The 24,928-nt window shown below is 38.6% G+C and overlaps 1 protein-coding gene across 1 annotated transcript in view; it reads right to left on the bottom strand.

Annotated features, from left to right (window-relative positions):
- Positions 1–12,078: 12,078 nt before the first annotated feature.
- The window catches only part of LOC142348620 (S-adenosylhomocysteine hydrolase-like protein 1), a 13,816-nt gene continuing 966 nt past the window's right edge, over positions 12,079–24,928 (bottom strand). Inside the window, exons 3-6 of the mRNA XM_075400028.1 lie at positions 17,424–17,957; positions 16,966–17,108; positions 14,387–14,506; positions 12,079–12,527 (exon numbers count right to left, since the gene is read on the bottom strand). Coding sequence (XP_075256143.1) covers positions 12,321–12,527; positions 14,387–14,506; positions 16,966–17,108; positions 17,424–17,957 — 1,004 coding nt within the window. The 3' untranslated portion in view covers positions 12,079–12,320. The remainder of the gene's footprint in view (positions 12,528–14,386; positions 14,507–16,965; positions 17,109–17,423; positions 17,958–24,928) is intronic.

Here is a 24,928-nt window from a genome sequence, read left to right as displayed (position 1 = left end):
AAGCCGTTCTTCACCTTCAGTAACGAGCTGCTTCACCAACAGCTTCAACAGTCAGCTTCAACAAGGCAACAGCCACCAAGATGTCGAAGCAGAACAGCGCTGAATGTCAGTTTGCCATCAATATGTTCAAAGCGACAGAAATGTCAATGAAGAAACTGCTCGATCTCCTTGAGAAAACTGTGGAGCAGAAAAGGAGTTTCCGACCATTGTCTTTGATGATCAACAAGATCAAAGGCCAGGAAGCGGAGCTCAAGAGACTCTCAGAGGAAGTGATGAGACAGCAGCCACATCAAAGCACTGCATCATCAATATTGAATAGGCAAACGACATAAACGACATTTATAACTCGACTCAATGAATTGGAACTGCAAGTCGATCTCTTGGACGATGATGGCCAGCTCAGTCAGTCTTCCAGTCGCATTAGAGATGATGTCAGCATGGTCTCCAGCAGAAGAAACTTGTCTCAGCAATCAACACCTGTGCCCAGTGACGACAAGGAACTAATCGAGCATCAGCGCGATATAGAAGAAAAGCAGACAAGCAGTAACTTCATCAATCAGCCGCCTCCAATACCACCACGGCCAAGACAACCATCATTGTTTCTACAAACATCTAATGAACCAGGACTTCAAATTCAACATGTGCTTGAAGCCCACCGATCCTAAAAGGGAAGTTCATGAAAGTCTTCTAAAATCGATAAATAACTTTGAAAACCAAATAAATGCTCCCAATCCTTTTCCCTACTTTGACAAAGATACCAGCCAGGAATTCACATCTCCAACAAAATTAGGGAAACTCGAAATTGCCTCCACTCCGAAAAATAGACAGGTCAACGAAATTGAAACTGCTCAAATCAACTTCAGTGACAATTTTAACACGTCGCAGAACCTTTTGCCTCCAATCCAAAATTTGAACCTTTCAAGCAATCACTCACTTTCAAACCCCTTCAATTTGGCTGATCCAACTATCCAATTACATGCAGATGGTCTATTTGCCCAAAACTCGGCATTGGAGAAAACCTTTATTTAAACTTGCCAAAGCAAAGAAACAATCAGGATTCATTTGCCAACAGAAATCCTCAATATCATAATTTTCCCAATCTGCAACGAAATTTTGGACCTTCTCAAGTTCACATAGGAACAAATGGATACCCCGATAGTCAACTTTTGAACTGTGATTGGCAAAAGCTCCCCTGCTTACCCACAGTGGCAAACAGAATCTCACATCTTCCAAGTAAAACTGATAAAATAGTCTTAGAAAACGATTGCCTACAATCCAATCAATGTATTAATCCTATAACTGGGGTACACTCCACAAGTGTCCCACCAATTTCCATGCAACTTATGGAACAACCGCATCAAAATACCGTCTAAAATCCTGCAGCTCCTAATTTTCAGCCAAACCAGGTAGCTTCAGAATCAAACGTAATTGCAGCTCCTCTGCGATTTCCACAACCTGTGAACAGTCAACATGGCCTCGTCAGCACAGGCTTCTCAATTAACAAATATGGCACAGCCCAGTCAGTTGTGTAACAACCAGTTTGTTCCTGGCTCTCAACTTCAATCGAATCTTCAAGCCCCAGTAACTTCCACGATCCATGGCCCAATGTGCATTAATCAACAGATAAATCCTGTTGGACAAAATCAGTTCAGCCAGCCTCTAATCAATCAGAAATTACTACCCACTGTCAATCAACATATTAGCTCAGTACACTCGAACCCTAATGTAACACAGGAAAGAGGAAATAATGATTTCAAACATTCAATCAAATTGCCACCTCTGAAACTTCAGAATTTCAATGGTAACCCAATCCATTTTCACGAGTGGATCAATAACTTCAACACAATGATTCACAACAACACTTCCATTACAGACACGCATCGTATAACCTACTTGCAGAATTCTGTAAGTGGGAAAGCAAAGGACTTGATTCATGCCTACTCCTGCGATCCATCTTATTATCAGACAGCACTGAATGAACTAATCCGACATTTCGGTGATCGTACTGTAGTTGTTAATGCGTTCATAAACCAGCTCAAAAACTGGCAAATGAACTTCCAAAACAAGCAAAGCTTCATTGCCTTTTCCTCATTTTTGAAAAGACTTGTGCAAGCCTTCCAATACCTTGGCTTTACAGCAGACCTCCAGTCTACAATACTCATTAAGAAAGCCAAAGAGAAAACACCACATCATTTGGTTCTGAAATGGACTGAACATTGTCTTACCGAGCTCAGCTCAGACCCGACTCTCGTCGATTTTCAACAATGGTTAGAGCTCCAAGCTCAAATCTACGACAAAGTGAGTCGAGAAAGCAATCAAAGAACCATCAGTTCTCAAGCCTCAAAGTTTGTCAACTCGAACAACCTACAAACCAAGCCATACAAAAGCAACCTCCCATTGTCAGTCAACAACGCATCAGCGGAAAACAGTAGAAAACATTGGAACTTTGTGCCTCAGCAGAAACAACCGTCAACTTCACAAAACGTTCCGAATAAAACTTTTAACACAAAACGATCTTGCGAGAAGTGCAAACAAGAACACAGCATTGCCACTTGCCCTGAGTATCAGTTGTGCTCACCAGGTGATCGATACAACCTTGTCAGCCAAAGCAAATTGTGTACAAACTGCTTGAGAAACAAACACCACAAACAAACGTGCCCATCGCAAAAACGATGTCAGGTTTGCAGTGGATTCCACCACACAACTCTTCATGATCCTGCCAAGCAAATCAAACGCCCTACAGCAGCCTTTTCTACTGAAGTTGTTTCTGGTAGCAATCCAACAGCTTCTTTTAGTAGTAACGATTCAAGTCAAAATCCAAATACATCTTCTCAACAGAAAAGTCAAACAAACAAAGCCCCCAACAGCCGTTATGGCCAAACTTTCAACAACCAAAGCCATCGAAACGTGCAACGACGTAATTTAAGCGGCAATGCAATAAACCAACCGTTCAGCATTAACCAGTGCTCAGAAACACCGAAAAACTGGTATGAGCAATTGCAGCAAATGGTCAACCATTTCTGGAAACGACTCGTCAAGGAGTATCTTCCGACACTGTTAAAGAGGTCTAAATGGAGCGATAGTGGCCAAACACCACTAAGAGTCAACGACATTGTTTGGATTCTGAAAGATATGACTCCACGTGGAATTTGGCCCCTTGGTGTTCTCGAGGTCTACCCTGGACGAGATGGACAACACCGTGTGGTGAAGGTGAAAACGGCTTACGGCACGTAGGTTCGCCCGGTCTCCGCGCTCGCACGCGTTTTGGCTGATTAGCCCATTTTTTCTTGACCTTTTTCCGAAACGGTTCTCTAGGCAACTTGAGTTACACCCTCTATGACGATCTGGTCAACCGTCTGTGATGAGTTAGTTGGCCTCCTCTTTCCCCTGGAGCATGTCGTGCAACAATCAAGTCAGAAGTGAAACTTGAAAAAACATTGACTTTTGTCCTTATCGCAACCAAAACGAGTTGGTTGTTCCTGCAACTTAAAACTGTAAAAAAATTTAACAAACTGTCTAGAACAATGTAATTGAATCCTTAACTACATTCTCTTACAGACGTACTCTTCCTATGACTCATAAAATCCTATGCCGACTGTTGTAAAATTTGCAATCTCCCAACATTTGCTCTCTAGAAACAGCATATTGCAACGTTTTTTAACCACTTCGGCAATATTTGTTTAGAAAAAAACTGGTTGTTGAATTTTCCTTTTCTATGAGTTCTTTGTTTATTTAGTACTTATTTCAAGCAATATCAAATCCTATAGTTCTTGTAGTTAGGCAAGCATGAGCAGACTTAGTAGTTCCTTTTTTATGTTTTGGTTTAATTGACATTCGCGTCATTTAATTTCAATAAAGTTGAGTTAATTTTTTCTCGCAGGATTTTCCGTACTGTTGTTAATAGGTCACTCATTTTTTGTTTTCAAAAGTTAATTAGACTTTTTAGCCTTGAATAGTATATTGTGTTAAAAATGCTGTGAAAATTGAAATGCTGTGTTAAAAATGCTGTGAAAATCCATGAGGGGTATTTCTATTCGATTTATTATATATGTCCAAACTGGTTCGTTCAAAGCATTTCTTTTTAACATTGAATTTCAGCTGATCTTAATTACAATAAACTAGAAACAAGAAAGATTACTGTTCATGCCAATGTTTAAAGGTCGAAAGGTGAAATTGAGGGGAGGGTAGATAGGCGGAGTGGTTTCTGTTCGCTTAAGGAGGAGGACTGCTATGAAAAAAGTTCTCAATTTCACCTTTCGACCTTAAAATTAAAGCATTACTTATTTACTACTTGTTAGAAAACAAACTATTTGTGTTCTAAGACAGAAGTCGAATTTCCAGAACAAAGAACTCAAATTTCAAAATGAACAAACTTACTTCCGCTTGAAAAAAACTAACTTTTCTTGTTTGTGCCACAATAGCATTTACCCTTTCGGCATTGTTATACAGCACCTTACTATGTAAAAATACAGGCCCGTGTAGGCGTAAATTTAAATGCCTACAAAGCTGGGGTTTGAAATAAATTAGACCAAGAGAACCTGCCGAAAACGAACACTCATTTTTGAGTCGTATAATTGAAAATAATACCTTAGCAATACTCTTGAAAACCCGTAGATTACCAATATTTTTCGAGTTTCAAAAAAAGAGGAGAGAAATCCAACAAAAACGCAGCTCGAAAACTGCTACTGCAGTTATCAACAACTTTACGAATGATATCTATACGCTAATCAACAACCACCAAAAGGTTATAAGTTTGTAAAATAGGATTCCCAGTATAAATAAAAAAACTGCTGACAGAAGTGAGAAACAGAACCCAATTCTTTGAATGGAGCCGCAAGTTCATTCTAAGAAAAATATATGCATGTCAAAAATATGATATTTTGAATAAACTTCAACATGACCCTAACTTTCAAGTATGAAAATTCAACTGGGAAGAAAACAGATCATCACGTCGCTCCTATTTTGATTGCTTACTACTAAGGAGATCACAAATTAAGTCCATTTAGCAACAAACAATGTTTTTGGAGAAGAACTTAAGCGTTTACAAACAATTTTCTTCGGACATATTAATGGTAACTTCACATAAATTGAAGCTTAATCAACAACAATTTTTTTTGCAGCATTAAGTTAATAAACAGCCATGTTCAAATTGTTTTCAACTCATTTGTTCACAATAATGAAAATTTAATAGCGTATGTTCATTCAATGGCACTATTGATATTGAAACAACGGTAAATGGAATAGGGTGCAGGAATACGTTTTATAGAAAAATGGTAGAGAGTTTGGGAGTCGCAAAAAAGACGGGCCTACGCAGCTGACGTTGCGGCGGGAGGGGGAGAAGCGGTCATTTCGTAGCACTACAATTTTAGGCCGGCAACCTATAGGGCACAATAACCTCCAGAAAACCTTTGACCGTGTTTGCTGTAGGGGAAAGATTAATTAACTAATTTATAAGCAACATAAATAAATATCACAAAAAACCGTGTTTGTGATTCAGGTAAGCATTTGCAATTCAAATTTCCGTAACTTCTATGAATATGTTTAAAATCAAATAGATGTTTTTTAAATTCAAAGTGAGATAGCTTCCAAACAATCTCGTTCAAAACTACAAAAAGGGGGCTTTGACGTGTTACAAGAAAACAAAAAAATTAGACTCGAGTGAATAAAAAACAATGCTCAAAGAATTTTGAGATTGCAGTTTACAAGCATGTCAAATAAAGTGAAGATGAACAACCTTGCATCTACTATCATCATAGAGAAAAAGCAGTAGCCGCTTTTAAATATCTGAAGATAAATGATTTTTTTTTTAATTTTACAATTGGGCAAAAAATTTATTGCAGGAAAATGAATTGCCGATCTTTATAGTATAACTTTTTTTCTGCAAAACCAATCAGAAGTTAATTTTCAAGTCTGTGTTAAAAAATTTGATAGTTTCACTAGAACAAGCGCTTTAAAATTAAGCTAAGAGAAACACACGTGTCCAAATAAAGCGCAAGCTACAAGTTTCGATATACAGAATTAACTGCCGTAAACTTTTTCTTTTCAGAAACAATTTTTGCGCATTTTTATAAATTGAGATTAAATTGACAAACAAATTGACAAATACTGACTTGAATTAATCTGACACAACCCAAAGAATTGCCAAACAATGATAGCAAATTTGCACTTTTTTCACTACTCGAATTAATAATTGAAATCAACCTTTTTAAATCAACATTGACCCAAATTTTAATAAACGCGTATTGCAATTGCATTGTTTTAAAACGTTTAGTGCCCAATCAATTGCTTTATATTGATTCTGAGATTTCCATTTTTTGGCAGAAACAAAGATCAGTTTCTCCAATGCCAAACAACCCCATTCGATACAAGTCAGTTATTTTCTCTTTTTTTACGAGCGACTTACGAAATGCGCTTTTGCGTTAGCCTAAAACCGTGTTATAAATAAATTTTAAAGATAAAAACAATTTTTCATGATCGAACAATGAAAAGCAGTCATGGAATTACCATTCAATAATTTTGTGTATCTAAGAGTGCCAAATCATAGTTCTGCGGATCAAAAAATTTCAAAAACTTTTATAGTTGCTTATCCACGCGAGAGTTAATAAATGTAAGCAAGAGAAACTGTAGAGCGTACAATTTATTGCATGTAAGCTGATTGATTGATCTATGCGAATTATTTTACTGCATCTACGCGAAAACTTCAAAAGTGATCATTAGAAGCGTACCTGGCAGATTGTCAGAAAATTTCTGCGATAGCTTTGTAGACTTGCAGGAAAAAGATAAAACCAATTTTTCTTCAATTGCTGCTGCTATGTTTTGATTAAGAATCTGTTTAACTCATTGCAGCTTCTCTCAAAAAATCTTATCTCCTTAATTTAAGCTAATAAAAATAATTATGAAAACAAGGAAAGTTATATTTGAAAGCAAGGTAAGTCACGTCTAACCAGAAGCTGAAATCACGCGAATAAACAAAAACAACTCGCTCCACTAAGAGTGGAAAATAAAGACACGAACACAATAAGGAAAAAAATGCACGAATGACTGAACAAAAGCAGATTTAAAAACTTTCATCTGATTACCCGTCAGCTAATTTAACAAAAAATCATTGATTGAACAAAAAACTAGACTTACAAATGAATAGGATGATTCAGAAAAGCAATTTAAAAAAATAAAAACTCTACAAACAGTATAAAAAAATAATTAAATCCATTAGTCCTTTATCTAAAACGTGGGTACATGTTATTTTCACGCATAACGTGATCAAAAATGACCGAAGAAAAACAAATAAAGTTTACAACAAACAGTAGCTAATTATTTACCATCGTAACTTTAATCTTGATTGCTAGTTTCGCGTTTTCAAGTCTTAATTTTGATGGCTCTCGAGGAAAAATTGAATCTATAAAAATAAATTTAACTTCAAATCTACAACCATCGAAGGACAGTACTAAATGAGGCTTGCCACGACTAAATACCCAGATCAACATTTTTATTGGGGTAGTTGCAGTTATATTTAACCTCAACTTCCTCAAGAAACAAAATTATTAAAAACATACCCGGCAGATTGCCGGAAAATAGCCGCCGTTGATTCCAATAAGCATGATTGGGATTGAAATAACAGATATTGAAAAAAAAAGATTTTTGTACAAAAACATTTTTTTAAGTCCGATTTATTTTGATGGCATTTCGTAGTTGAACATACTTCTCTTTCTTAGAGAGAGGCTACAGGGGCTACTATCAATAACAATAAGCATTAGAGATGGTAAATAAAACCTATAGGAACGACGTTCAAATAGCGGGCATCTAAAATTGGGCTTTATCCCCGTTTCCATTTCTGACATCCATTTTTGTACTAACTCTGTTCATTTTGAATTGCTTTGCTGAGCAACTGATGCTCAAAATCACTTTTAGCAGAATGAGAGAAGAGAGAAACTAGCCTAGAGAAGTCAAAAAGATTTCACGCAAAATGTTGAAAAGGCGGCAAAATGAGGTAAAGCGAAACATTTTTTTTATTCGACGAAGTAAAAAAAATAGGAGCGCTATAATAGCCGGCTGAGAAGATGAGGGCGGCTATTAATTAATTAGACTCATGAAATCAATTTCCCGCATAATAACAAAAACCACAAAAAAAGATTTTCTAACTCAAAAACCGTTTTCTCCGATTACCTTTGACTTTTGAAATCGGAGTTCAAAAATTAACTCCTCAAAACCAATCATTGTTCACTCCACTTCCTGTTTCAGCATTACTAAATTTGCTTCTATTTGACTTCAAAAATTGTCAAAAAATTGAGCAGATTTTGAAAAAAGACCGCCGCAACAGATTTAAATTAGGCAACTACGCAGCAAACAAAAATTTAAAAGTTTTGTTTTTGGATTTTTCTGTGAAGACAATTCTGTATTGCGTAATTATCGGTTATCAAAAATGGCGTAGAAAATTTAATTGGGACAACTGCAAAGAAGAATTGGTCACAGTTTACACAGCTTTTGATCGGTTACTATCAGGGGAGATACAGGAAACAAAGTCTTCTTCGCAATAACCATTCCGTATAACAAACAATATACCCTCCGTAATAGAGCGACAATTTTAGCTCAAAAAAATTTTTTTCCCGTTAACTTTAAAACTGGAGATTACTAGCAGGTCCGCAAAACCATAATCAGAAAACCATCTAAACGAATAGAAGGTTTAAAAAAGTAAAGGTTTCTTTCGCACCAACTCGGGCTCGAACCCATGCCCCTCATTTAACAGCCATTGGTCTCACAACTTAAGCTATCTATGTGTATTGCACTTGTCTTTTGCTCTTTCTACAGCAAATTTCTGGAAAATGGCGTTTGTGACTTGCTTAACCGCATGCTTAATCGGCGCAAAATCTGCGTATTAGGAGCTTAAAAAGGATGGTAAAGCGCGTCTGAAAACCCATTAATTACGCTCTGTTGCACGATTAGGGACCTCTCAAACATGTTACGATAGGAGCGCTGTTGACCGTTGTGCTCAATTGCGACTGATATTTACTATAGATTAGCAGTTCAACACTACAAACCACGGTTTCCTCAAAACCGCTTTTATCTTATCAATAAACATATTCCAGATTGAGCGCATCTGAGATTACAAAAACACCAAAAAACACCGCATGGTGTTGATTAGAAATTTTCATGTCTACAAAACGAAGGGTACCCGACACGTGTTCCAACCCGCGACACTCAGATCTGCAGTCCTCCATCTAACCAACTGCGCCATAACGACTACTTACCACCGTTTCTCACAATCGCTTTTATCGTGTCAATAAACGTATTTCACCATGAGGGCATTTGAGATCACGCAAAAATCAAAAAGTGAAGGGTTAAAAACTTAGTTAATAGATAAGATTGTTCTAGAATAGCGCAGAATCTGTACGGCTAAAACTTTGCAGAAAAACACGCGTTTACAATAAGAACTTCAAACTTATTTCGGGAGCAATTAAAAAACACGTAGTACCCAGGAGAGTAAATCCTCCCTCTGGGCGAGCATACTTTCAAGCCCTCTTAGCATCGTGGTAACTGCACCTGACTAACAGTCTTTTGTCCCAGGTTCGGTTCTCATCCATCTACTTTGAGCCTTTTAGGTCATTGACCTCGCTCGATATTTTTGCTCAACAATCCTACTCAATGCGGGTCTTAAACATGCGCATCAATATGTCCCTTAAACATGCAAAAACGTTGCACCATTTCAGAGCTCACGCGCTTAATGTATAGGATTACCCTTTTTCATTCCCAAAACGCACAAATCAAAAAAAGCTCTCTATCGCAGCAGTTGAAAAAAAAGTTTTAATGGATTTCTCCATAAAGACAATGCTGTATTGCGTAAATATCGGTTATCAAAAATGGCAGCAAAATTAGTTGGAACGTCTGCAAAGAAGTTTACAGTTTACTCAGCTTTTCATCGATTAACATCAGGAGAGATACAGGAAACAAATTCTTTTCTTCGGAATACCCATTCCGTATAATAAATAAAATAGCCTCCGTACTCAATTATATTATATGTCTAAATGGTAAATTATCTTTGGCTATTATATTTATTTTCGTAAAACTTGTGCGAGAATTTTCCATTGAAGTTTGCATCCGTAAGTTAATAGTTAGGTTCGAAGGCTTGGCTACGACAACTGCTTCGAATTTTTACAAACCAAACCAAACCAATAAATTGCATCTTTCCGTCAAAATAGAAAAATTCGGCAATTTTTGAAGATAATGGCATGATCATTAAATCTCGGAATTTACTATTTATAGTACAAAAGCATTAAAATTTTAGCCAGCGAACGATGCGCGCTGAAGACACGTTTACGTCAGCATTCAATTTAAATTGACCAATTTGAAAAGCATGAACAAATCAATTATATATTATTTGATCAGCTCAAACTGTTTTGATTGCCTAGAAAATGGTCCATTAAGCCTTTATCTGAAGCACGTGTACATGTTGTTATTTTCATGAATAAACGTGATCAAATGTGACTAAAGAAAAACAAATCAAGTTTACAATAGTAGCTAATTATTATATTGTCTTAACGTCAGCTTGATTGATAGTTTCGCGTTTTCAGATCTAATTCTAGTGGCTCATAAGGAAAAATTGAATCTATACAAATAAGTTTAATTTACAAATCTACAACCATCGAAAGACAGTACGTAAATGATGCGTGCCAGGACTAAATATCCAAATCACAAATTTGCAGGGGGTGGTTGCAGTTGTTTTTCACTTAATTCTATGAAGCAAATTTTCTCATGAATTGCAAATTAAATGAGTCTGATAATTCGAGACCCTTGAAGCTCTAGTTTAGTTATTTGAGTTGAAATTCAGGTTCCAATTTGTAAAATGGAAAAGTCCTGAATAAACCAGTCAAAATGGTTTTGCTACCGCAGAATAATTAAATTATGCTGATTGACTACTGCTACACTGATTTGGGATCTATTTCCAAAAACCCAATCAACCCTTACCCCGCACCTATCAAGCCGCATGACGTCATTGATAGTTCACAGGTAAATGTGAACAGAAATTTCTTTCGCTTGATCAGAGGAAATAGAATCCCACTAAATGCAGACATACAATTAGTAAACAAATATGACAATAAAAATCATCATCATTTGATAATTAGCAGCAACCAATTCATAGATAGATAGATACAGGTGATATAACAGATGTCTAACTCGTTTCCAATTGCCGATCAAAACAAACTCGAAATTTATTGCCTTCGTCTCAATAAAGTTTTCTTTCTCTTAACTTGGTTCAATATGCTTTCAGTCTGAAGCTGTCTAAATTTCTTGCAATATAGTATTAGCTTTTTCGTTTTACTGCGAGTAGGATATCACCCTAATTTTTTAATACCACACTTAGAGTAGCATAATTACTAAAAAATACAGTAGGCGGTAACATGACAAAAAATAATCAACGCACCCCCACCCCACCCAGAAAAAAATCAACAGATGAACACAAATCCAAAATTAACGATAATAATTTTGTTTAAGACAGTGATTGAGACAAGGCGCAGCAAATTCGGGTCTTTCCCATTATAGCCCCCCCCCCCCCCCCCCCCCCCAACTAGTGGCCATATAACGTATACCCTCTTTACCGTACATACAATATAATTGAGGGGGGCTATAATTTCATGGTGGCTACAGACGGGAAAGACCCGAAAATTAAATGCATGAAAAAAGTGTTGGACTTGAAAGTGATTGCATGAAATTAAGTGTGGCCAAAAGTGGTGGAAAAAAGAATCAGTTCTTTCTCTTCTACCCCAGACTAATTCATTTCCATCAAGAGTCCTTTATTTCCCCCTAATGTGCAGAAATACTCTGATTCTTTCAAAAAGCTCAAATTAACAAGGCAAATTTATTCAGCAATATCACGTGGTTCTGGGAAAATAATTCCCACGTGACCATTATTAGCCGTGCGCTCATTTTCCCAAGTTTAATGACATTGGAGAAGTCTAACTTCCCGGTATATGTCTGCAAAATGTACCTCTTTAAAATCTGAGCCCCATTCCAAGGTCAGCACATGAAATTTAAACCTAGCATGGAAAATTCTGACTGGAAAGGTGCTGAAAAGATTTTACTTTGAATACTAAAAAAATTTGGGGAAGAAGAGAAAGTACCGTATTGCAGGAATTAACAGCTCTTTCACTTTATAACACCATAACCTAACAGTTCGCGGAGACTGTTGAGACCGTTATTAAATTTTCTACCGTAATATTACCGCTAAATTAACTTATAAAGTAAAAAAATTATCATGGCCTCCATTTGTGAGTATCGGAGAGGGTATAATGTGTAAGAGCCAAGTTACCAAAATAAAATCCTCAGTGTCAGTATCGGTAATAGTTGGGTTTGAAGGGTCCAGTCTTTGCAATGCCCAGGTAGCTTGACTGTTCATCAGTTAACTCAGTCAGGTGGGCATCGAATGCACTCAAATGGAGACTGGCAACATACTCGTCCAATTTCTTGGGCAGCAGATAGACGTCACATTTGTATCGACCGGCTGGCGCGTTGAACAACTCTATCAGAGCCAGGGCCTGAACAAATCAACTTTCTCGGACAATTAGAACAGAGAACTTTTTGGGGGTGTGAGACATGACAGATTAAACATTCAGCGAAGCAATCAAGACAAAAATACACAGCAGCCTTCTTTTCAAATTGAACAAACACGTACGAGTTTCAAAATTTTAGATCTATAGAGTGCCAGTTTATAAATCCCAGATTTTCCTATATACAGTGCCAGATTTCAAACTTTTAAGTTCGCGTTTCAAGCATAGATTTACAACTGCTAAAGTCAATTCGGAATTATAGCATCACTGCAGATTCACGTAACCTACACTTCCGAACAAAATGTTCACTGTTTCTCATATTAAATACTTTTAAGCGTTCAATTATCTTTTACAAAATGATGGGAAAGAAATAAAGAACATAGCTGGCAGATTGCCAGAAAATAGCCGCAATAGATTCGTTGATCGGCAGTAAAAAAAAACAGTAAAAAAGACAGACCAAAAAAATTCGTTTTTTCATTGAAGGCTGATCTGTTATATTTTGATTAAAAATCTGTATAAGTTATTGCTGCCTCTATTACCTGATCTCAAATAACCTTCATTTAGAGTGACACACGCCTATTTGACCTTATCTCTTTGAATTAAAGTAAATAAAAGTCAATTTCAAAGTGAGGAAGTCATTTTTGAGAGTGAGGTAAGTCACGTGTGACCAAAAATTTAATCACGCGCATGAACAAAAAAACTCGCTCCACTAAGAGCGAAAAATGACGTCACACGTGCAATTCAGTTGAAATTGCATGAACGAATGAACAAAAAGTGGCTGTGACGTCATATGGTCGTAACAAAAATCATGACGACGAAATAAAAAAAAACCAAGAGAAGGCCAATAATAGCCCCAGCTATCGCTGTGCGGCTATTAAAAAACATAGCTGGCAGATTGCCAGAAAATAGCCGCAATAGATTCGTAGATCGGCAGTCTAAAAAAACAGTAAAAAAGACAGACCAAAAAAATTCGTCTTTTCATTGAAGGCTGATCTGTTATATTTTGATTAAAAATCTGTAAAGTTATTGCTGCCTCTATTAGCTGATCTCAAATAACCTTCATTTAGAGTGACACACACCCATTTGACCTTATCTCTTTGAATTAAAGTAAATAAAAGTCAATTTCAAAGTGAGGAAGTCATTTTTGAGAGTGAGGTAAGTCAAGTGTGACCAAAAATTTAATCACGCGCATGAACAAAAGAACTCGCTCCACTAAGAGCGAAAAATGACGTCACACATGCAATTCAGTTGAAATTGCATGAACGAATGAACAAAAAGTGGCTGTGACGTCATATGGTCGTAACAAAAATCATGACGACGAAATAAAAAAACAGCAGGACAAGTCCTGACGTACAATTCAAAGATTTTTCATTGACTGAACAGAAAACTAGACCAAGAACGGACTATGAACGGATTGTGAAAACCATTTAGAAAAAAATCCGATCCAAAAAATCGAAAAAAACAGTAAAAATCAAAGTGAAATTGCCGCATGTGAACAAAAAACCACTAGCGAAAAAGCGAATTTTTGTTCAAACACCGTTTTCTCACTCTACTTTAAATTTAGAGAGAAAAAATTTCACGCCGCAAAACCACTCGCTTTTTCGCTCCACTTCCTGTTTCGGCGTGACCAAAATCACCACTCCAATTTGACTTCAAAAATCATGAAAATGTGTGAACAGATCTTAAAAAAAAAAGACAGCGCCCCAATACAATTCAAATTCTTTGAATTGTAAAAAACCAAGATAAGGCCAATAATAGCCCCAGCTATCGCTGTGCGGCTATTAAAAAGACTATTCTATCTATAGTGTGTTATAATCTTTAACGTGTTCAATGTAATCTTAACACACCTGTGTGGTGGCTGTGATGGATATGACGAAAGAGGGCAGACTGGAGCAGGACAGGTTCAACAGTCTCCCCTCTGCCAGCACTATGATCCTCTTCCCATCTGGCCAGATCACGTGATCAACCTAATTAAAAGCATAAATTACAAACGAGCTAACAGATTGCCCGAAAATATCCGGGATAACTTGGTTGAGTTGTACGAAAAAAGGAAACAATGATAAGAGAAATCGAGCTATAATTATAAAAGCAGGACAAAAAATCAAACATTTCTCGCTAATAACTTTTTCAAAGTTGAAGTTAAACTAGCAAGAAACGTCATTTCATTACGAGCAACGTTTGCTCAAAACTTTTCGCTAATTCTCCAACCTGACTAATCTGTCTTTAAAACCATGTATCTGAATTCAAACTTTTCATGACACTAACTTTGCCTGTGGTTTTCACTTTCCATTTTATTAGAATGGGTTAAAAGTCTGAAGTTATTTCCTTGCTCTGACATAATGGCTTCACCCTCATATAAACTTTGAAACAAAAAACGATCAAAGCAAATTCCTTCTTACATCAAACCATTTCCCCATTTTGTCTCCAAAAACTGTACGCTTTGAGATTTTTTCCTAAACGAACAATTTCGTTAAAGAAAAATGTGTTAGAGTTACGCCATACCAAAAAAATCCAAGAAAGACTAACGTTGGGCGAATTGTTCTCAAACCACCGGCGAGCGATTGCCTTTGTCAGTAGCTAGCCACGGTTTAGTGAGGCTAGCTGTAACACCCCTATTTCGTGCCCCATAGTTGCGTGATGTTTTCCCCTAAGTATCCATATAAGTTGCTGTAAATACAAGGCAACTAGTGGATATATCACCCATTCGAACCGCACAAATAAAGGCAATTACTAGCTAATTTTACTGAAATTATATCCGCTAAAATTGCACCATGAAACAACCATATTATGTCCTTGTATCATGCCGAAAAGTCGCGTTAATTACTCTGAACATTACCCTCCAAATAAAGAGGAAGCACTGCTAGAAATTAGGGCGTAGCACTAGCTTAAGCTTAACTGAAGGGGCGTGAGGTGAGCACCAAGGGGGCTGAGGGGGGTTGCAACAGTGGGGGGGGGGGGGCAACGTTGGGAGGTTGCTGCAAGGGGCCGAGGTGGGTCGTGCCTGAACGATATGCAGGGGTAGGGATTGGGGGGTCGAGCGGGGCTGATGTGGGAGGGAGTGTGTTAACTTCTAGGAACCACCCTTCACACTAGAAGTATAAGGCTCCAAAAGAGTTTCTGTGAATCGCATACTTTGAGACTAGTGAGCTAAAAGGCTCTAAATGATCTTAATGCCCGCTACTGTTTATCCCGTTTAATGAGTCAGACGAAAAATCGGTCAAGCGAAAAATCGCATAAAAAAGACCAACAGGGCTAACATAATTGCTACAAACTTCGTTTGAGAGCAATTAAACATATTGCACACTTCAAATATCACTAGCAGTCATCCGTTGCAACTTGATACAAACCAGTGCTGTCCTGACTGTTATTCTTTATACTGCACTGGTATTCAAATTTAATACAAATGCATCATAAAAAGTCAGAAATAACAGCTTAAACATTGGTCTTCAGAAGCAGTCATAAACACTCTCTTCAGCGCGTTTAAACATGGTGGTCTTAGAAACGTCACGCAGTTAATATTTGGCATGACAAACTTATATCCAACATAAATGGCTTCAAAAATTTAACATCTTGTGACTTTTAATTAGTATGATGCGTCTTTAGTAATCGAGTTAAAAAAAACCGCAGGTTATTTCAAGAGGGAGGCAGGCAGTATTAAAACCAAGAGCTACTTAACTCGACTGAACAAAAAATGCACTCTGAAGGCAAAATGACGTCATGTATTAAGTGCAATTGGAAAGGCAGGAATAAAACGAGAAAACTGCTTAGAGAAGCAGCCGGAACAAATCGTCGATTCTACAATTTAAACAAAACGTATTAAATATCGTACAGAAATGATCGCACCATTTGAGATCTTTTTAAGCTTAGTTTCTATAGAATTTTTACAAACTCGGTTAATTTGTTAGAATCTGTTCGGCAAACTAGCTAATGCAGAATTGAAATGCAATTTTATTATTGATAGCTATTTTCAATTATTTTTAATCTCAGCCATCCAATTCATGTTATCCAGTCAAGTTTTCTCATACTTACTTGACGCTCTAACGTTATTGCATGACACATTCAATTCTCAACTATTTCTACAAATCTGTACCGACTAGCGCATGACTAATTGTGCTCAAAAGACGGCAGGTGCAGAAAGATTTTGGTTGAGATGCCCCTTAATCGGGTTGAGATGTACACAAAAACTTTGCTTGCTTTCACAGAGGGCATTTAATCAAGGAATGAAAAGCAGTTTACGCGGTGGCAATGTATATAAAAAAATAGAAAAGGTGACAAAAGTACCAAAAAATAGCCACATGGACTCGCTAATTTTAACAAATTTTTTGAGAGTAATTAAAAAAACTAGGTCAAACTAAGCAAGTTAAAAGGGGTGTAATGGGGAATACCGGAAAGTTTAACGATTTGATTATTATTAATTTTTATTAACTTGTGAGCGGACTTTCTCCCAAGTGAGTTCAGGCGTGCGTAGTGAACAGACATCAATCTCTGTTGTAGTATGGCCCATATTGCACACGATACAGCCATTCTTCAGCTTGTCCAGGTGCTCCCGTGTCACCACATTCTTATTACCTGTTTAAAAGATGCAAAATGAACAACTGAGTTAATAAACACAGAAGTTGCGATTACGAGTCTGAAGCAACTCTGAAGCCCTTTGTAAACCCTATTGGCAGTTCATTTTTCTGCCAGAACATGTAGCAACTTCTCATTTTATTCGTCGATAACGTGTCTTAGAAACAAATATTATACAAAAATCACATGAAGGACAATTGCTACATGCCAAAGTTTGTCATTTTCTATACGAGCGCGATATAGGATCCAAAAATTTTACTTTTCAGAAGCAACTTAAAGCGTAAGAATTGAATGCCATTTAATTAATTTCATTACCTGTACAAGTGACGAGAAGATCAATATTTTTGATAACTTCATTCAGCTTTACGACTCTGTATCCATCCATACACGCTTGTAGAGCACAGATAGGGTCAATTTCCGTAATGTACACAACCGATCCCAAGGCCTTCAGGGCCTGAGAGACACCTTTTCCCACTTCACCGTACCCACATACTACCACCTGTTTGCCTCCAAACATAATATCAGTGGTCCGTTTCAAACTGTCGATAATACTTTCTCTCGCACAGTATAGGTTATCAAATTTGGCCTTGGTCACTGAGTCATTGACATTGATTGCAGGAATGTTGAGTTTGCCAGCCTTGCTCAGCTGGTACAAGCGATGAACGCCAGTGACGCTTTCTTCCACAATCCCGGTTAGCTTATCAAACAGATGGGGATACTTTTTCAGCATCAAATGGGAAGCGTCACCTCCGTCATCAAGAATGCAATTGGGGCTCCAATCTTTGTTAGCACCGGTTAAAGGACTGATACACTTGTCAATGCACCACCAAAAGTCGTCTTCTGTTTCGCCTGCAACGCAAATGTGGTAAGATTTCGCATTCATTTTTCTTGGATTTTCAATAAAAAAAAGTTCAGAGCACTGACGTAATTCGGACTAGTTTGCACAATAAAGTATTCCGTTGTTTATGTTAATTTGCTGCCGTATCGGCTTTAAAAAATTTGGGAGAAATCGTACATTGCCTTGTTCAATGAAAAACTAAAAACTCCGAAATCACCTTCAAGCCATGAGTTTACCTCTAAGCAGCTCCAGGGAATCAGAAAATCAGAGACCAATAAGGGTCTAAGAGAACTGCTTAGTGACTTAATGCCCTCAGGCTTTACCAGTTTATCCCATTTCTCAAGAGGAAATTTACGAAAAAACTTGTTAGTCATACGAACAATGATTAGTCGAAAAATTGCATTGAGAAGACCAACAAGACTAGTATGATCGCTGCAAACTTGATATGATTGCTAGAACAATTCAAAGGTCAGGCATTTCACCTTCCAAGGTCAAGTAGTATTCAAGGGCATTTTGTAAGTCTATTTGTTGTTCTTTGTAGGTAATTCACAGCTGCAGCTGTAGGGACACTGTCGTCGCCGCTAAAACAATTTCCAGTTGTTTCTGCAGCAGTAGCAATCACATAAGATTTGTTGCCACGTGCAGCTATGTTTTAAGAGACTCCTCCATTAAGAAACTTCCCCACTTGGTGGCGAAGTTCCCTCGGCATCTTGAAAGTCATTCTCTTGTCTCTTGTAGGGCATTACGAGCATTACTGCCCATTGCCCGCCATATGAACGTCTCTCACGATGGCTCTCCACTGACACCGATTCTGTGCGGTCTCCTTGGCGATATCGAACCAGCAAGACTCCCATTTCTTGTGAGTCATTTTGAGGGTTTTCAGGGAGGGTTGGAGCTCTTTCTTCACTAAGCGCCTCCATGTATCCTTCGCTCCTCCGGGGCGTCGCGTCCAATTGTCAGCTTTCTCAAATTCGAGACTAGCGTTCGGTATCATGTCCGGATCCATGCGTAAAGTGTGTCCCAACCATGTCAGCCTTCGCTTTTGTATGGTGGTGCTGATGTCTTCCGCTGCTACACCGAGTTTGGTGAGGATTCTTCGGTTGAAGGAATCAAGGCGGTGAGTGTCAGAGATCTTTACGGGCCAGGATTCACATCCGTACAGCAGTACGCTTTGGACACAGGCTTTGTAGACTTTAGCTTTGATTCTCGGTGGAATTGATCTTTACTTCCAAAGCTTGTCGAGCTGTTTAAGGCGGCCTGTGGCCTTGCCAAGACGGGTTCGGACTTCGTGGGATACATCACCATCAAGTTGAAGGTTGCTGCCCAGGTAAGTGAAAGAATCGACTTTTTCAATCGGTTTTCCGTTACAGGACATTTGGTCCTCGGGGCAAGCTGAGCAGAACTTGGTTTTGGAGGTGTTTATTTCAAGCCCACCTTTTGCAGCAGCCTTTGTAACTAGATCGAGAAGTGTCTGCGCATCGGCTATGTTGTCGTCTAGTAGGCATATATCATCGGCGAAGTCAAGGTCAGTTATTATCATGTCGTCGAGAGCGATGCCGAGGAGCTGCTTTTCGGTGGCTTCATGCATTGCCCAGTCGATAACAAGGTTAAATAAGAAAGGCGCAAGTATCGAGCCTTGTCTAACTCCAGAGACGATCGCGAAAGGTTTCGATAGTGAATTGTACACTCTTACTGTGCTGAAGGTTTCTGTGTACATTGCTCGATGTACCTGAATGAGCTTGGGCGGGAGTCCGTGACTTTCGAGGATGCGCCAGATGGTCTCACGATTGACGCTGTCGAAGGCAGCTCTGAAGTCAATGAAGACTAATACGGTCTGCCCGTCGAACTCGTATCTTTGCTCAACTATTTGCCTGATTGCAAAGATTTGGTCGCGGCAACCGCGCTTCGCCTTGAAGCCCGCTTGATTCTTGCGGGCGACTGATTCGTAGGCAGGTTCGATTCTGTTTTTCAGAATTGCCTCTAAAATTTTAAAAGCGATGTTAAGAAGGGAAATACCACGATAATTAGCACAATTCGCCGTATCTCCCTTTTTGTGAATTGGGACAATAACGGCTGTCTTCCAATCATCTGGTATCTTCTCGTTGTTCCAGATAGACAACAGGAGGTCTTGGAAGTGGGGGAGCAGTTCATGCATGCCATATATGAAGAGCTCGGGTGGAAGATTGTCGTCACCCGCGGCTTTGTTGGTCTTCAGCTTGGCTATTGCTAGCATGATTTCTTCGGAACTAGGTGGATTGGTATCAGCTTGTGCAAAGGATTGACAGCGGATGTTGAGGGAGGCTGGGTTCGCTGTTGGTCGATTTAACAAGTTTTCGAAGTGTTTCGCCCATTGCTTGATCTTCTCATTTGTGTCAGCAATAAATTTTCCATTTTCATCTTTAACTGTGTCGATGCTGGGATCTTTGGTGCCAGTTAGTTTCCTTACCGCATTGTACACCTTCCTGGTGTTGCCATGTTCGTCTGCGGTAATTATATCATCAGCGGTGGATTCGTAGAAGCGGTTTTTATCTATCCTGACTTGCCGCTTGATTTCTCTGGAAATCTTTTTCTTGGATTTGGTGACCCGAGCTCTGTTCCGTTTCACAATCAATTCCAGGGTTGTGGGCGAGATCCAAGGGTTCCGGATGGGCTTCTTCGGTATACACTTTTCCGCGGACTTCGCCAGTGCTTCTTTGATTCCATTCCAGCAGCAATTTACATCGCTTCCGCTTGGCAGCTTCTCCAGTTTGAGGGCTAGCTCCTTTCGAAAGCTGTCGGCTACTTTCGGAGTTCTGAGCGCATTGACCTCCTGTCGGAAGCATTTGGGGTCTTTGTGTATACTTTCAGTTTGACTTTTATCTTGGCTTTGAGCATTTTGTGGTCCGATTGAATTAGGCAGTTCTTCTGGCCGACGGTTCGCACATCGTCGATGCTCGATCGCCATCTTCTTGATATCAGGATGAAATCTATCTGGTTTCTGGTGATCCCATCGTTGGATATCCAAGTTGGTAGGGTCTGAGCAGGTTTTTGGAACGTCGTGTTTGATACCACAAGATTATTGCTCATTGCGAAGCTGATGAGTCGGTCGCCATTATTGTTTCGATCGCCAATGGCAAACCTTCCAATATTTGCCGATTCGGAAGACAGTCTTTCTCCAATCTTTGCGTTGAAGTCTCCTGCGACAATAATTACGTCCTTTTTGGGAATGCAACCCATCAGCTTTGATAGTTCCTTAAAGAACTCATCCTTGATGTCATTTGCCTTGTCTTCAGTTGGGGCATAACAGCAGATAATTGACAGCGGGGTCGGCTTTGCCTGGATGCGGATGTAGCAGAGGCGAGGTCCCATGGGAATCCATTCCATGACGTGGGAGGCTAATTTCGTTTCGACAGCTATGCCGACACCGTGCAGGCCTTGCTTATCATCGTATATCCTTGCTTATCATCGTATGGCCTTGCTTATCATCGTATAACCTTGCTTATCATCGTATAACCTTGCTTATCATCGTATAGCCTTGCTTATCATCGTATAACCTTGCTTATCATCGTATATCCTTGCTTATCATCGTATCATGTTGAAAGTCATTGGCAGACGGCCACGGTCCTCATTAACATGCGACAGTACAAGTTTGCATTCTTTGCTTTGGACTAACTGTATGAGCATCAAAATGTCATTTAGATGAAGAAACATTGGTAGTGGGAGAATATGCAATTGTCAATTGGTTTATTTAGCTTGCTTCTTTGTTTCCTGTAGTCCATTTCACTATTTTCTTCTGGAATTTTTCGACGAGTAGAATTTCACGTTTACACAACACCACGCACGGAAAACCAAAGAGAAGGACACGAAATAAAAGTGATTAGTAGAGACTCAATTTTATCAATGTTTGGTTGATGTTTCTTTTCAGAAGAAAGTAAACCTGATTCGTTCTCTTCAACCTGTTATCAACATATTTTCCATGACAGATCATCGGAGAGATACATTCCTAGATCTCTGACAAGAGATGTCGTCCGAAAAGTTTGAACGTTTTATCGGCCCCTTTTTAAAATAACTTGGGAACATTTCTCGACTTCAAGTTCCCTGGTTTAACAACACCAAGTGCTCTTCAGAATGCAGATCGCCTTGCAATTCCTATCAATAACAAATATCTTCATGTTCTTGGCCAACAAATAAGGATCTCCGAAAGCAAGAATGTCCGGAAGATCGTTGATAATTACACAGAACAAAATTCATTACCTCAGAATTAGTATTGTCCATTCTAACATATTGTTTTCTGTTTTTAAGGTAGTCAAAAAGTATCTCCAAAATGCAGCCTTTAATGTGTGCTAATTTCCCCGGTTACGCAAAATGAGGTAGTATCGAATGCCTTGGAGAAGTCGGTATAGAAAGCAACAAATTGTGACATTTATGACAAATAAAGACATTTATGACAATCCAGATATGTTAAGTGCCCCAGGATATAACCTTTTGGAGTACCACTGGTACATGAGTGTCACAGAATTCACAGCGCACTTTAACATTTAACTTCTTTGGAAAAAGTTAATTGGATTAATCTGCATATATACAGACTTGATCGAACAGAGCTGATGAAAATAGTACAACATAGCTGGCAGATTGCCAGAAAATAGCCTCAATAGCTTTGTAGATCTGGAGTCTCGTCTTAAAAAACATTAAAAAAGACAGACCAAAAAAATCGTCTTTTCATTGAAGGCTGATATGTTATATTTTGATTAAAAATCTGTAGAAGTTTTTGCTGCCTCTATTAGCTGTTCTCAAATAACCTTCATTTACGCGAATGAACAAAAAAACTCGCCCCACTAAGAGCGAAAAATTACGTCACGCACGCACTCTAGTTGAAATTGCATGAACGAATGAACAAATTATTGTCGTAACAAAAATCGCGAACGAAATAAAAAAAACATCGCAGGACAAGTGCTGACGTACAATTCAAAGAATTTTCATTGACTAAACAAAAAACTAGACCTAGAACGGACTATGAGCGAATTCGGAAAACCATTCTAAAAAATCAGATAAAAAACAAAAAAAAACAGAAAATCAATGTCAAAATGCCGCTAGCGAGAACAAAAAACCACTAGCTAGAAATGTCAACCTGATTCGAGCAAAAAACTAGGCCTAGAATGAACTATGAATGGATTGGGAAAACCATTTTGAAAATCCGATCAAAAAATCGAAAACATAGCCGGCAGATTGCCGGAAAATAGCCGCGATGGACGCTTCAGGCCTTCCATGGATTTGAAGCAACTAAAAAAAGATAGACAGATTGACCACCAGTCCTTTCATAGACCATTAACCTTTTCGGTTAGATCCGGTCTGTGAATAAGGAAAAGACATAGGGGAGCTTTATCAAAAATAATATTCTAAACCATAAACTCAAGACTCTAATACTCAAGAATTAGAGAAAATACGTTTGGCAATACTTAGATGCACACTTGATTTTTAACTAGTAAATTGTCATAAAATTTAAAGTGATTTCACAAGTCATTTTTTTAAGTGAGGTAAGTTCCCAGTAACTTTACCACTCTAAGTAATTGGACTACTAAACGCGGCTAAGGGCCTCTAATGAAACTTGATGCCTGCTGAGCTTTACCGGATTATCCCGTTTTGAAAGCTCAAGTCATGAAAAGTCATCAAAGTCAGTGTGAAACGAAACAAAAATCTCTTGGACGATTTAAAAAAATTAGGAGCGCAATAATAGCCACCTGGCATTGCTGACGCGGCTATTAAAAACAGTAAAAATCAAAGTTAAATTGCCGCATGTGAACAAAAAACCACTAGCGAGAAAGGGAATTTTTGTTCAAAGACCGCTTTCTCACTCTACTTCAAAATTAGAGCGAAAAAATATCACGCCGCAAAACCACTCGCTTTTTCGCTCCATTTCTTGTTTCGGCGTGACCAAAATCTTTACTCCAATTTGACTTCAACCATTATGAAAATGTTGGAACAGATCTTAAAAAAGACAGTGCCCCGATACAATTCAAATTCTTTGAATTGCAAAAAAAACAAGAGAAGGCCAATGATAGCCCCAGCTACCACTGTGCGGCTATTAATAAACATCAGAGTACCGACGGTTGTGTTTTTAATTGATGTTGCAAGATATATCTTTATTGAAAAACGATTTAACTTGGCCCGGTTGTCTTATTTCAAGCTCACGCGTAAGTGGGAAAATTCATTAGGCGCCGTCTGTGATGAACGATGGCGGAGGATGAATTTTCGGTAGGTTAGTTTTTTCGGAAAGACCTACTTCCGGGCAGGCAGAGAAAACATCTTCGAAGGATAGCGCAGCCTATTTTGGTCCGAATGACGGATCTAACGTAAGCATACGGTTCCCTGCGCTGTTTGCTGATTTTAGCGGCAATTCGTTTGATAGCTTTTGTTGCTGTAGGTCCTGCGTTGCCAGTGCAGGCAAAGATAAGTGGGTTGAAAGTGTTGGGCTTTACGTCTATCACGCGTTGTTAGTATTTCGTTCCTTGATTGATTCGTGAAACTTGAATGTGTCCGGCAAGTTCATCGGGAAGGATTTCGGGAAGGCTGGGTTTCAGATCTTGACATGGAAGAACGCTCTGACGGAAGAGTTTTCCTACAGACCTGTGGCTTCGATGCTCAATCTAGCGTCATCATAAGCGGTAGTTTCACCTCGGGAAGGATTCACGTTTGAGCGGCTGTAAATGAGGCTGTTTGAAGGTCATGGCAAACTTTGTCCGGGAAGTTGGCAACAGTCTCTAATGTGGTCGTGGATTACATGAATATACTCACAGAGCATGTGTGTGTGTGACTGAGAAACTACTACCGAACGCTACAACATTTACTGGGGACATTTTTTTTAACGTTCTATCCATCTCTTACATTGAAATTTATTGAAATTTAACATTGAAATTTATCGGTCATTCAAATTTAACACTAAATTTATTGGTCAAGTGAATTTATTGGTAAAACAAAATGAATCATTAGTCATTGAAATTTACCA

Source organism: Convolutriloba macropyga, chromosome 10, assembly GCF_964194025.1.
Source record: "Convolutriloba macropyga chromosome 10, txConMacr16.3, whole genome shotgun sequence".
Classification (NCBI taxonomy): domain Eukaryota; kingdom Metazoa; phylum Xenacoelomorpha; order Acoela; family Convolutidae; genus Convolutriloba; species Convolutriloba macropyga.
Note: the sequence above shows the minus strand (reverse complement) of the source record. Positions and strands in the feature narration are given on the sequence as shown.